The 15,013-nt window shown below is 25.7% G+C and overlaps 1 protein-coding gene across 1 annotated transcript; it reads right to left on the bottom strand.

The window, feature by feature from the left end:
- Window positions 1–1,298: 1,298 nt before the first annotated feature.
- On the bottom strand, window positions 1,299–6,671 carry LOC113552406 (cyclin-dependent kinase 1-like). Its single transcript, XM_026955291.1, has 7 exons — window positions 6,520–6,671; window positions 5,116–5,319; window positions 4,908–5,043; window positions 4,676–4,834; window positions 3,274–3,437; window positions 1,569–1,710; window positions 1,299–1,507 (listed from the first exon to the last, which is right to left on the bottom strand). Exons 2-7 carry the CDS (start codon window positions 5,307–5,309, stop codon window positions 1,391–1,393), a joined length of 912 nt encoding a protein of 303 aa, XP_026811092.1. The 5' UTR covers window positions 5,310–5,319; window positions 6,520–6,671; the 3' UTR covers window positions 1,299–1,390.
- Window positions 6,672–15,013: the final 8,342 nt, after the last annotated feature.

Below are 15,013 nucleotides of genomic sequence, written 5' to 3'. Positions count from 1 at the left end.
ATCCATGTAATTCTGTAAGACTGGTGTATTATTGTATACTGTAAATTTAATAGTTAAATTTGTGCTGTGTTCAATATTGGTTTAGGTTATTTGTTAATTCTTAAGGTTCATTTAAAGCATTTTAAAAAATATTTTAATTTTTAAATTATGTTTATAATTTATTTATGTGTCTCATTTATAATTGATAGTAAGGTAACTAATCATGGAAATCATATTTTATTAAAACACAATTTTATAGAAAGAAAATAATGTCCTTGATATATTGTTGGTGATTAGTTTTTTGTTCAATTTACTTTTGTTATAAACCTCTAATATCTTTTACGCTTATAACTATATATTCTGTCAGGGATGAATAACAATTTAAATTCTTGCCTGATAAATAAATTTTAGGTCACGTAAGTTTATATAATTCATATATTTTTTGTGGTATTTAAGTATAAATTATTATTTATTACATATTCTTGAAATAATAACATAAATACACAACACTACATGATTATACTTGCTTATGATTTGTCTACTTTAAAATAAGCAAGATCTATTTTATAATTACATTCATATCTATCATACGGGATGTGTCAGTATATTTCTGTAGATAAATTGTATTATTATTAGTTATTAACACTTATTAAAGTTATACCAATATGTAGTTTTGTATGTGGTCGTTAGTACGGACACATATGCATTTATAATCTTGCAATGATGATTAGATATCTATGAAAAAACTTCTGTGAAATATTTAAAAATTTAATTAAAAAATCAAAACAAACCTAACCTAACCTAAGGGTAGAGAATAGCAAAAAACTTTCATGGGAAATTGTCGAGAATTATCTAGGTCATTATTGGTATTTAAGTTGTTGAGTATTATGTAAATATATAGAAATATAAGTACCCAAAACAAATTTGTCACTAGAATATAATTTGTAAGCTAAACTCTGACTTTAACTCTTCGTAAAAATATGTATATTCTATTTTAGAATATAGCTTTATTACATAACTTGTAATTCAAAAAATGATAATTGAATCAAATTTTTTGAGATTGTTTTTTAATAATCTAAATTATTATAGACTTAGAATATAGAAGTGTTTCAACAGTTTGTTAACAATTAATATCAATCTGCAACGGAATACATGTTTAGGAATATTTTTTGTTTAGAATATTCACCAATAGATAATTACATGCATAAAACAAGTTGATTCTATTGTAGGTTGAACCATATTTATCAGTTTTATACATTGACATATTAGTAATATGTCTATGGTTTTATATTAAGTTTTTATAAAAGTAAAACAAATCCTTAAATGTAAAATTGTATTTTATATTTAAATTAATTACAAATTATAGTAATTAAATTAAACTTATTATTAATACACGGATATTAATTAATATTTAAAACTTAATCTCAGGAAGAGCTGGTAAAGTACTTTTATTTAAATCCTTGAAATAACTATGTTGAAGTGAATCTCTTGCATTGATTCGTTTGCTTGGATCATATACCAACATTTGCTGATAAAAAAAATTATTTATATATTTATTTATATATACTAAGATGGTTATTTAAAGTTACCCGCATTAAGTCCACTCCACTAGAACTGAGGTTTTTAACTGAATCTGCTAACATATTATCACTCCATTTTGGAAATGTCGGCTTATAATCTTTAAGATCAGAAACACCTGGCCAAGTGTCTTCAGTTGGAGTAGTTAAAATCCTATAAAATTTTATCAATTACATATACTAAATATGGACAATGATTAAAATGAACAGTAATACAATTTATGACTATTTAAATTTGTGACTTTATATAAATGGTACTAGCTTTGATGCATTTTAAATCTTATACATAATCTGTTTAGTGAAAGAAAGGTACTGTATCTTAACAGAAACAGGATATTCTTGCATATCCTTATACTGTACCACGCCTGCCACATCTGGCTTGGCGCAGGTTTGTAACTCTGTCTATATGTACAAAATGGTACTTTACTTAAGGGAAATAGACTATAGTTGGAATTAAACCTAGGTACTTAATCAAATATTTTAAGTTGTAAATCATCTAAGGAGTAAATTGGTTTTATAATGTTATAATCAATAACTAGTGATTTTTTTTAATAGATGAGTTGTTGAAATTTATTTTGAATGTCTAGTTAAATAATGTGTTGGTCCTTTGTTCATTAGTAGATAAACTAGTAAATTTTATATATAAAATCAAACATAATACTTAATAATATATAATAATTACTAATAGTTAGAAGAATAAAATAGTAATATATAGGGTGATATTTTTATCATTAAATACTCATTATTTCGTCAAGACGTATTGATTTTTTTTCTTCAAAATATTTTGTTTCATGCTTTTCTCAAACTGTATGAAATTTTTATTATTTTCATTCTTTCTTTTATTTAATAGTGAAACCACTAAAAACTTTTGATTTTCAAATGGCAACCTATATTTAAAATTTAATAAATTATAGGGCTATATTTTTCATGAATTTTAACATTCAAATTATTTTTTTTTAGTAAGAAATATCTTTTCAAAGTTGGGCGGATTTTGGTATTTATAATACTTCTTGTTTCATATAATCATAATATGTAATAAACTTGTTATTGAATACCCAGTGATGAACTTTGTACATGTAATTACCAACAGTTCACAACCGTAATAACCTGTAGAATAAACACCTAAAAACCTCAAACCACCCAACTTTGAGCCAGCTATCTCACTAACAAGTAACAGTTAAATGGAAAATGATAATTTTAACGTTAAAATTCATAAAAAATTAGCCTTATTATTTTATGACATTTTAAATATAGGTTGCCATTATCAAAAATTGATAGTGATTTCACTATTAAATATAAGGGTGAAAAAACAAAAATCTAAAAAAGTTAACACTAAAATGATGAGTGTTTAATGATTAAAGAATTACTGTACATGTAAAAAAAAGAACTCTGTCTAGGGAGAGAACATCCCAATTTTATGCAACCCTTCGCGTCACTAAGCTTTTAAAACTGGGTGGTCTATGGCTGGGTGTCACTTGGGAATGCGCAGAAAAACTGATTTTAGTCGGTCTGCGGCACATTCTCTTGCTGGACAGAGTACTGATATCACACAGTATTAAAAAAAATACTTATTACCAATGAAAACTATAAAGAAAACTTGGTAAAGTTGAGAAGGGATGATAATGGTAATTTTCTAACATTCTTGTGGAGACAAAACTCACTGCATTTGTTATTTCTATATTTTTTTCTCAATAATTCTGTATAAAATACTAATTACCTGAAAATACGAAATAATTGATCAATTTCTGAATCTCCTTGAAATAATGGCTTTCCTTGTGCCATTTCTGCAAATATACATCCTATGGACCAAACATCAATAGGACAGCCATAACGTTGTGTGTTTAATAATACTTCAGGAGCTCTGTACCACAGTGTTACTACCTAAAATTATTGTTTCTTAATGTTGCTTAAAATACTTAATTATTAATTATTAAGACTTGTATGTTCAGTCACTAAAAAACAATTTTGAATTTAATATTAATGCAACTATGTTCTTAAAAATTATTAAATAAGTAGTATAAAACCTTTAACTATGCATGTGCATCAATTACGTAGTACTTATTAATATGGAAAACATAAAATTACAATTCATTTTTATAAATAATTAATGAATACAATGAATAGTATCTCAATATTCTTTATTTCACATTTGCATGAATAAATTTTTTTATTAATGGTTAATTTTGTTAAACTGAATTCAAAACGTCTAATTTTGATGAATTTTACCACGTTATATTTATTATATTATTAGTTTTCAAAACAATTTTATTTTGATAGTCATAAAATAAAAATATTGGTTCTTACTCTACTTGGAATAAGAGTAGTACCGGGTGGCCAATTTTAGCGCATGGATGTTCCAAAACTTTACCTTGCACACTACCTTTGGTGGGAGAAGCATTTGACTGCCACCGACAAAAACTAGTTGTCGCCCGGTGCAGCTCTCATTCCAAAGAGAGTATATGCATTAAAATTATTAACAATATTTACAAAAAATTTAAATTCTGAAAACCTTGAAATATGTTAAAATTATATACTAAATAAAATGTCTTATACCTACTGAACATCTTGAAGTGAATTTTTATTTTATCTAGCATTTAATACAATATAGCAAAATTGATATGCAAATGTATGAATTTACAAGTCCTAATAATTAAATTTGGACTACAAAATAATTATTATTCAAGGAAAGATAATTTAATGTTAACTAGTGAAAAAAAAAATTGTTATAATCAAAACAATTTTTATCTGTTCAGAAAAGGAATATATATATATTATATTATACATAAGTTATAAATAATATTTTCAATAATGTGACCACCATTAAATTATGTTATGTTCATTATTAAATATACATAAAAAACTTATAGGAAATAATTTAAACTGTTATGATTTAAGGATAGACAAATAATAGTACAGCAATTACAGCAAAATACATAAATTATTGCTATTATTTATAAGGTATGTTTTAATTTTACCTTGAATTAGTTAAATAAATTATTTGGTTAGATAATGATAACTAGAAATTAGTGGTTACTTCTGGGAAATAAAGTTAACAAATAAAATAGTTAGGTAAGTTCTTTAATTATAAAAATGATGAATACAGAAAAATTTGTAAATACCTCATGAGTGTACACACGAATTGGCAAACCAAAAGTACGGCCTAAACCAAAATCAGCAACTTTCAGTATGTTATGCTTAGTGTCGATTAAAATATTTTGTGGTTTCAGATCTCTATGCAAAATTCGTCTCACATGGCAAAAGTATATAGCAACTAATAACTATACAAAATAAAAATTTAAAAATATTAATTTCATTAATTATTGCCTTGTAATATAAATAATTAATTATTACTTGATAAGTGAATGATTTTGTAGTAATTTCATCTAAATGTTTTTTAGGCCTTGAATCAATAAATTTTTTTAAATCCATAGGAACAAACTCAAATACAAGATATAATCTTGAATCATCCATAAGAATTTCTCGTAAACTAATCATGAACAATTTCAATATTATACACACAAATATTAAATGCACATGAGTAAATTTAACAATTAATTACTTCACAATATTTGGATGGTTGAGTTCTTTCAAAATACTAATTTCTCTAATGGCCGTAGCAGGTATACCTTCATCTTCCATTTCCATACGAATTTTCTTCACAGCCACAATCTCTTTTGATGAAAGTTCCATACATTTGTAAACAACACCATATGTTCCTTCTCCAATTTTTTCCAATTTATCATAATTGTCCATTTTATTGATTCTAAAAAAAAAAAAAAAAACCAATAATTTTATAAATATGAAATTATAGGATACCAATCAAGAATAAAAGTATGTAGTATATCTATATTATGAATCTATTAATTTGATTCCATATTATTATTCTAGAATAATATATTCCTTACAAAATTCATTTTAGGAGACTGGGGAATTTTAACTAGCCATGAATAAATAGAAACTTAATTGCAATTTATTATTATAATTTAGGGATTTTAATTATAAAGAACATGAGTTATTAGTATCATCTGGTATTAATATTAATCAAAAAATAATAACAGTTGTATGCAAATATAATAACTATGATTAATAAAATAAATTTCATTATGCAAGATAGTTTACATCATATTAAAAAATATAATAAAAATATATTTTGAATGTCTAAAATTTATGTTTTATTGAAAACATATTAGTATAATATATATTTTGGTCTTTAAAGTAATATAATATTAATATATTTGATTTATTATAATTTATAAGTCCAATCTAAAATAAATAATAAATAGTTAAACTACTTATTGCACTTATGACTGTTTAAACCAGTAGTTTTCAACCTTTTTAACCATGCAGCACACTTCGTCTCCTACACAATTTTCGCGGCACATCAATCCATATAATATGTAGAGCATATTTTATATATATACATATAAATACATACAAATGAAACTATTAACAGATTTTTTGTGATACACTTCAAGAGCACATTGGTTGAAAACCACTGGTTTATACTGTTACCAGTGTTTGATTGTATTTGAAATAGGCACGGTAAAAAAGTATTCAATAGTTTATGATACATTTTATATCTTTTTCACATTTGATGGTTGAGGGCATAATATACACATAAAATAACTAGGAATAATAATGGAAAAATTGATCATCCAAGACCCAGGACCTAATCATAGGCGGATATGCCATTTTTGGCCTACCGGGAAATTTTAAAAAGGGGCCCCCATATGAAAATAAGTCTAAAAAGGGCCCTATTACCGAAATACGAAGGGGGACGAATCAAGAAAATCATAAGTAGAGCATATAATTGTAAGTTCTACCATCGTTAACGACAAACATTGAACAGTATGAAAATGGGGTTCAACGAAATCAAGAACGACTAGAGTCCTTGATTAAATAAAACCATTTTTGTTAGATATTATTATTTATTGCGCTACGTGTAATAATTATTTGGACTCACCTAATTGATTGTCAGCCTGTAAATAAAAAATAAAAACAAATTAATAACGGATAAAAAACACTAAACTAAACACTTCTACGGAAGACATCAAAATCTATAACATCGTATTTATTATTGTTTGATTTTTCAAACACTACACCTCAACACCTGTCCTGTCCAACCGATAAAAACGGCGGTTAATAAACTACTTTGCCTGTAATTGTAGTTGCCAGCCCACTAGGTCCAGTGGTTACCAAATATCATTGAATATTAATACATATAATTATTTTAAATATTTTGATTGGCTATTTTTCACTTATATAAATTTAAAAATCTGATGATTTTGTTGATAGTATTTGTTATTTAGTTTAGTTTAAATTGATTTGTGTATTTAAGTAGTCTTAAAATTGGACAAAATTTAGATTTTACGATAAAAAATTATTGTGCTGCAAAACGCGGTGACGGTGATACCAACCTATTTTAAATAATGTATCGGCGGTTGCTATTTCATTTATGCTAATTTGAAATTTCAATTAATTTTTAATTTTTTATTGTTTTAGACTATTTAAAATGGTTAATCGGTTAATTGATATTATTTTCAAAACTCGTCACTCGATGGTATTTAAAATAAAATATACTAAACTACAGTATCACAGTAGGCAGTAACGTAACTTAGATATGTTGGTCTGAGAGTTGAATTTTTAGTAGAATGAATTCTAAATCTTCTATATTTTAATGAATAGGCAAATAGGCTGAAGACAATTTATAAGAATAATTTTTATTTTTTATTTTTGGCAATGCATTTATTGATATTTTCAGTAGTAACAATTTATTGGTGTATTTCCTCAAACAATACATCGGCTGGATTCCTTTTTTGATCATACCAAAATGAGACTGAATTTCTTAAACTATAATTTAAAATTTGTTTGTGTTCGAGATAACACGGTTGTGCACCCAAGATAACCGAAACAACACGAAAGTACCTTTGTTTTATTAAATACTTAGGTACTTATAATTAGTCTATTGTATCGGTTAAACAAATAAAGTGATAATATTTATGGAAACAGGTCTAAATTTCTCAGTGTTTAAACGGCTTCGACTTTATACATTTTAACATCAAACCTCCCGTTTTAAGATCTTAGACTTTCAGAAATTTAATTTCAAATAATAAGCGACTGTAACTAGATCTTGGGGTGAAATGATTAATGTCCACTCCAAGTTGGTGGTTTAATATAAAAAGACTTTATTTGGTATTATAGTTAGTTGTTTTATAAACGGTGGTAGGTGGTTGAATGGGATCGTATCTTAAAAAAAAAAAACGAGCCAGTTGACCCGGATTTCGGAAGTCGTAAATCAAATAAATTACAAGAAATATACAGGACTTCACTATCTAGTGACGGAAGCAATCTATAATATGGGTAGTTCTTTGCGGACACGACACATCGTTTTTAAGCGGTGTTGTAGATAGCGCTGCCATTATCGTTCGGATAATAGACTCAAGTCTTACCATTAATATGATAATATTATAGATCGGGACGCGTTAACAGCGAAAATATAGTCGAAATTATACGACGAACTAACATAATAATTAATTAATTTTTTTTTTAATTAACAACAGCTGCCGAAAGTCGATAGTAGTTTCAAGATGTATTATTACCCCCACACTAAAATTAGACTTGTGACGGAGAAACTGATTATTGTGTTTATTATAAGACAGTTTAATACCTTTAAGTAGCCCGTGATTATATTATTATAATTATTATTACAACCAAATCAGTGATGTGTCCAGAACAAAATAATTGGTAAGCTCGTTTTGTTCTGTAGTGTGGTTTATGCCTACCCTGTAAATACGCCAATGAACCAAATAAATAAATAGGTACCTATGTTTGTTTAGATTATTTTAAATTTGAAATTATTACAATTTTATCTCATCAATATTTTTTTTCTAATTCTTAGAAATTTGTTTTAAATAAATGTAAGTTGTGCTTGCGGACATAATTCGAAACAAATGCTGTATACGAACATGAACGTAAACATGGAACTACATCATATTTGGGTTATATTGTAAAAGAGTATATTTAAGATTTTTAATTTAATGCTCATTTGTGAAAAAGAAAAAAGGTAAAGTTTTAAATTACCTTTTATGGATACAATTAAATGTGATTCTCGGCAATATTAAATGAAACGTTTTTAGTGAAGTTTTGTGTTGGTTGTCTTTTGAATCAGTCGAATCTCGATATTATAGTATTACCACTTACTCGCACACAACAGTTACGTAAGTAATTTTGATAAAGATTTATAATAAAGTATTTTATCTTTATTTATTATTTAATTATTTATTTAAAAATAAATTTTGTTTGTACATTTTGGAATTTCAAAATGTACAATGTTAGCATGTTTGTGGTTTTCAAAGTCATATAACATGTAAGTACTTCTATTTTTAACAACGCATAACGCATAAGTGGCATATTCATTCAACATTTTTTATTCTACTACATTACGATCATAGCCCTATTTGATACTATAATAATGTATCTAATCACAATTATTATTTCACGAGTATAAAAATATGTGAATTCTATTATATTAACCTAAACCAGGTTTATTTTCACTAATTAAAATTGCAGATAAACAATATTAAAATGTATAATAGTGTAATATTGAGTCAAAATCACTTAAAAATTAGGATGTCATTGTTAGAACTTGGAACCATGGATAATTGGAAAAACTTCAAGGCGCGTGAAGTCTGATAAAAAATCGGATCACTAATTTCCACTATAACACAATTATTTAGTGTTCTATCAGTGCTATAAATGTTTTAATTTTTATAACTTGTGCTGAATTTTCCTCCAAAATATTACATATTAGTGAAATAATAACGCCTAGGTAACAACAATATATTATATAGGTGATTATGATTAGTCTACTTTAATAAGCAAGATCTATTTTATTTTTACATTCAGTTGTAACTTGTAATTAGTACTGTATGCTGCGTTTGTAGATTATATATTACCTGTATACATATATGAGTACATATATATATACGTCTCGTGTCTATGTGGTTCTGTAGATGAATTACGTATTATTATTACCATCATTGTTGTTATACCAATGTGAGGTTTCGTACGTTTGGGGGTCGTTAGACGGTATATTATTTCATAGCGACTAATATCTATGAAGAAACACGCCCGTAAAATATTTAAAAATGTAATCTAGAAATCGGAATATTGTACCTTTTTATGTCTAAAATTAAAGACAAATGAGCAAACGTAGGCGCGTGTGTGCGTGGAGGAATGGTCAAAATGTAATGAATAGCAAAAAAAAGATTTACCAATCCTCGGATTTATAACTTGTAATATTGTAATAATAATTAGTAATTAGTATTACATAAATTTCTGTGGTAGCCATTGTCGATGGTCGATGTAACCGTTGGACACTTGGACTAATAGTTGTTAGTTAAAACAATAATTAATATAAGTTATATTATAACACAATAAATAATAATAGGTTCTATATAAAAATATAATTCTACCTTAAATGTAATATATATTAGAAAATCAGATAAACAAAATAAAATACTAACGTATAGTTGTATGGAAGTGTTGTCTTTGTTGTTTATTATTGTAATTGCGATTTACGGGTGACTCAGTGAATTTAGTGGATACGAATAATTATATTGGGCAAGTACCGTGGTTTATTGTAAATAATAATAATGATAGTAGTCATAAAAAAAGAAAGAATCTTATTAAAATATAAATATTTATATTGAAATATGTAAAAATAAATTAAAATTTTAAAACATTATGTTATTTATTCTTAAAAAATATTTCGTTGAAAAAAATTAGATTTATTAATAATAATTTAAAATAAGCATATAATTATATTACCACCAATTTACTCAGACATGTATGGTGTTATACTATAATTTTACCAAATATCCAATAACTGATAATCAATTTTTAATTACAATTTAATTCTATCCCTGATATTAACATTAATAACCAAGTCATGTTCAATAAAATATTTTTACATCTTATGGTTCGTATATTGACTATTTAAAAATTATTTATTTATTTAAAGTAATAATAGATATAAATTATTATTGTAGGTATAATTGACCAAAAAAAATATAATAAGCAATAAACTAACAACTAATAATAATAATAATAATAATGATTATTACGTATTTTTATAATTAAATATAGCTATATGACTATTTACTACTATGGTACTTTTACTCACTGCCATACTAGGTTTTTTGTATAACGTGTTTTAAACAATTTAGGGAATATTACTTCGTTCTTAACATCATCGAGATATTCGATTTTCCGGAGGGAATGAGAAAAATGAACGCTCGTCGATTGATTCAATTATTAACAGGCTCTGGACTTAATGTATTTGCATATATTTCGGTCGATAAATAAAAAGTAGTTTTGATTGGACAGAACTTTGCTTCGTGATGTTTGGATTAAAAATTTAAAATACATATTTGCTATGATTTTCTCATAAATCCATATTGAATATTGTAAAGTTTTGTTTTTTTATTGTATATACACTATAAAAAAAATTCTTGAGTATTGACGAAGCATACGTAATAATTGTTGACTCTTACCAATATAGGGACTGGTCGTGCATAATCAATATATTAGGTATACATGGAGATTGTACAAATAATTATTACTAGAAATCGTTATTTTATTGAATCTATTATTGACTTAATTAAATATTCTAAAACTGTAAATAAATAACTTATTTATAAGTGTCAACTTTATCAATAACTAAAAAATTGTAAAATTGTAAGTTAACTATTTGATGTTTTTCCAGTTCTTCGACTCCCAATTTGTCGACACACAATACATGAACATATAAGATTTATCAAAACAAATTTTTCATTTTATATTCCTTTCAATAATAATACAAAAATCACAATAGGATATAGTATTTTATTGTATTAACATACTCAATTAGAGCAATTTCGCATTCTCCCTTCCTATGTATGTTTAATATATTGATCGATGTCAACAGTTGTGTGATACAAGACCGGATTTAGACTTTTGGATGCCCAGGGGCAAATTGTTTTTTAAACCTCTTCTACCTAGCAGAAAAAAAAATTATAAAATACCCAATATCTAAGTAGTTAAGGAAAAAAATTAAAATAAATTTTAGTATTTTTTTATGGGCCTTAAAACTGAATTTGTAAGATTTTTTTTAACAGACGACTATCCGTTCTTCTACATTTACCAACAAGCAACACGCTGCCATAGCGGAACTAGTCTTGATCTGCCGGGTAGAGTGGGGATGCGTAGAATGGGTGTGTTCTTTTATTGGACAAAGTATAGAGTAGAGATATAGATAGTATCATATCCTAACTAGCTTATCAACGAAATATTATTAATAAACGTAATGAGCAATAGTTTTAAGTCTTGCAGGGCTATGGTTATTATTTATTGAATAATAACAAAATTTACAAAATAATTTTAAAATAACATTGCTAAAGAAAAAATTGTTATTTTTAATTTTTTAAACATTTAAATATCAATCGCTTACCTATAAAAAAAATTGTGGCTGTATTATATTTGTGATGATTTTCATTTCTGAAAGAATTACTTTAAAAAGAAATTTTAAACTTTGTATTATATTATCAAGCTTTTTGACTAAGAAAAAAATAAAGTGAGCAAGAGGATATCGTTCTGCTGACCTTGTGTACATTATATGTGTTAAATTTGAATTCATTGATATATTATTGTAATTGTATATGAAAAACGATTCTGAGCGGATATGGCTTATCATTGCAAATCACCAAATATATTTCATTTTCATATTTTTGATGACAAATAACAGTGAAAGAGTATGATACCTCATTTTTGGAAGAAAATATCAAAATTTGGTTTTTTTAGTTATCGTTATATTGGTGTTTGGTGGTTGACCATGACGGATGTTTTAACAGAGTCTATAATTAATAATTGACGATTATTGTGAGCTGTGAGCTCGGTATAATATTAAATCAATCGATTCATCAAGTTAATTGAATTCGTAATTTTAGCAAATTATCTATACTATTATAGATTATACATCATTAACTTATACCTATAGGTACTATATTAAGTTGGTATTGGTATTAGCATGGTATCTAGTTATAAAATATTTCTCAACTATTGTCATCAAACATCAGTAACTATTTTATTATCTTGTTAGTTGTTAGTATAATAGTAAATAATTATTTTTAGTTGTAAATTATTATTATTATTTTGTATGGCTTAGATATAATATTTACGGTTTAACATAAGTAACATAGTATAAAATAGGTATAAGTAGTAAAATAGATTAATAATAAATAGAAGATAACTAAGTGATAACAGTTTATATAGGTAATACATTTACTAGAATGAGTGTATGTTTTGCATGTTGTAAATATGTTTATATGGGGAATCGTAAGTTCCTACACGAGAGTAATAGGTAGACAATTACATACGTTAATTCCTACATATGTGATGTGTAAGTTCCTACACGAAAAAAAAAAAGGTACAGGTGTAAGTTCTTACACTAGGAATATTATAAGTTATCAATCTACGTCTATAAAATACTGTCATATATTTTAACCCTTTATTCTATATAATATATAATTTATAAGCTATCTATTTAATAACTTTAAAAATAATAATTGTAATATAATAATAATTCATAATTGTAAAAAAAAAAATATAAGTAATGCATTCCATATAATGATAATTCATAATTGTAAGAACATAATAGTGTGGAGTAAGTGACGAAATAATGGTATTGCACTCGTTTAAATTTCTATATATGGTGCCTATATAAAAGAATAGGATATATAAAGATGGATTATAACGATAGTTTATCGATAAAGCTGACAAAGTGGCTTATAATTCGATTTTTCGACATACGAAATATTTACGACTTTTCATTACTGATAAAAATTGTACAAAAGACCCCACAGAATAATGTACATTGTCACATTGGATAATAATAGTTATGTTAGTACTGTTTGAAACGGTAAACAGACAGTTTGTACTATCTATTGTTTGAGTTGCATATCGCGGACACTTTGTACGGTGATAATAAATTGGTAAAATTCGATCGCGAACGTTTTGTACGGTATGTAAATGGTGGAGTTTTATTTTGCATGTTTTGGATAAAATGCATATTATTGCGAAAAATGCATGTTTTATAGTTTATTTCGTAATTAATATTTATGATTTAATATTAATATTTTGTATTTAATTCTAGCCCTGCTGATTAAAGTATAAAACTTGGTTTTTTTGTCAAACATAAAATTAAAAATATTTCCATTACTGAATGTGAATTATAAATTTTTTTTTAAATTATTTTATTTTATTTCTCAATTGTATTATATCAAGACAAACAGCCAATCACTGATGTATTTTAATAAATAAATATTATTTTTGTAACTATATTTTTGTGTTTATCTTATAACAATTTAATTACATATTTTTGCATATTTTATAATTTTTTATTGCATACAAATCCTAGTCCTGATTATTATTATTATTATTATTATTTATGTATGTTAACATTGTTAATTACCTGTGTTTTGTATTAACAAATTATGTCATAACATTTCATGTCTCAACATTTTTTTTTACCTGAAATAGTACAAGCTGTCCGCAGTTTTAATTTTTTCTGGGTGACTATACAAAGTGTCCTACAATCATTCGAAACATTCGTGTGTCTGTATATATCCGTTACGAAGTCACGATAACTAGCGAAAAGCGCGTATCCTTTATGCTCAGTGAAAAAGGCAAAGATCTATTAGTTTTAAATGATTTTAAATTTTTTAAACATCACATATCAAAAAAAAAAAAAATGAAAATACATGGCGATGTGTTATAAATAAGTGTAAGGCAAAAGTGTATATAATGGGTTTAATTTTTAATTTGATTAATATAGATAAATTGTGTTTTGACCATAATCACGCAAGTGATGAAACTTTAAAGCGGCAAAAAATAAGTAATTCCTGCAAAAGAAAAGCTTTAGACTCCATAGTTGAAAGACCATCAAAAATAATAAGAAAAAAATATATCTAAATACACTAACGAAGGAGATTTGATATTTCCTGATTTAAAATTAATAGTAAGAAATATTTATAATGCAAGAATGAATTGTTATCCCAAACTACCAACATCTAGAAAAGAAGTTCACGAATCATTAAGTTTACTAGACATAAAAACGAATAGAGGTGAGTTATTTCTTTATGACAATGATGCCCTAAATGAAATAATTATTTTTTCATGTAACACAAACATAGTATTTTTAAAACAATTAGATTTTGTATATATGGATGGTACTTTTAACTATTGTGATAAATATTACACACAATTATATTCAATTCATGGAATTAAAAATGGAATATATATATATTCCATTAATGTTTTGTTTCTTACCAAATAAGGAAAAAAAAATTTAAATAGGTTAGACGCATTAAATTAAAAACAAAAAATTCTAAGTGGTCTTATTTAAAATTACAGCGGCACAC

This window comes from Rhopalosiphum maidis, chromosome 2 (assembly GCF_003676215.2).
Source record: "Rhopalosiphum maidis isolate BTI-1 chromosome 2, ASM367621v3, whole genome shotgun sequence".
Classification (NCBI taxonomy): domain Eukaryota; kingdom Metazoa; phylum Arthropoda; class Insecta; order Hemiptera; family Aphididae; genus Rhopalosiphum; species Rhopalosiphum maidis.
The sequence above is the reverse complement of the archived record's forward strand: the minus strand, read 5'-3'. Positions and strand labels throughout refer to the sequence as shown.

Coding starts and splice junctions, on each gene's coding strand:
- LOC113552406 (XM_026955291.1), bottom strand. CDS start 5,309: ATGGACAATTATGATAAATTGGAAAAAATTGGAGAAGGAACATATGGT. Junction 4,835..4,907: donor CAAAATCATTCACTTATCAA/GTAATAATTAAT, acceptor TATTTTGTATAG/TTATTAGTTGCTATATACTT. Junction 3,438..4,675: donor TTCGTGTGTACACTCATGAG/GTATTTACAAAT, acceptor CAATAATTTTAG/GTAGTAACACTGTGGTACAG.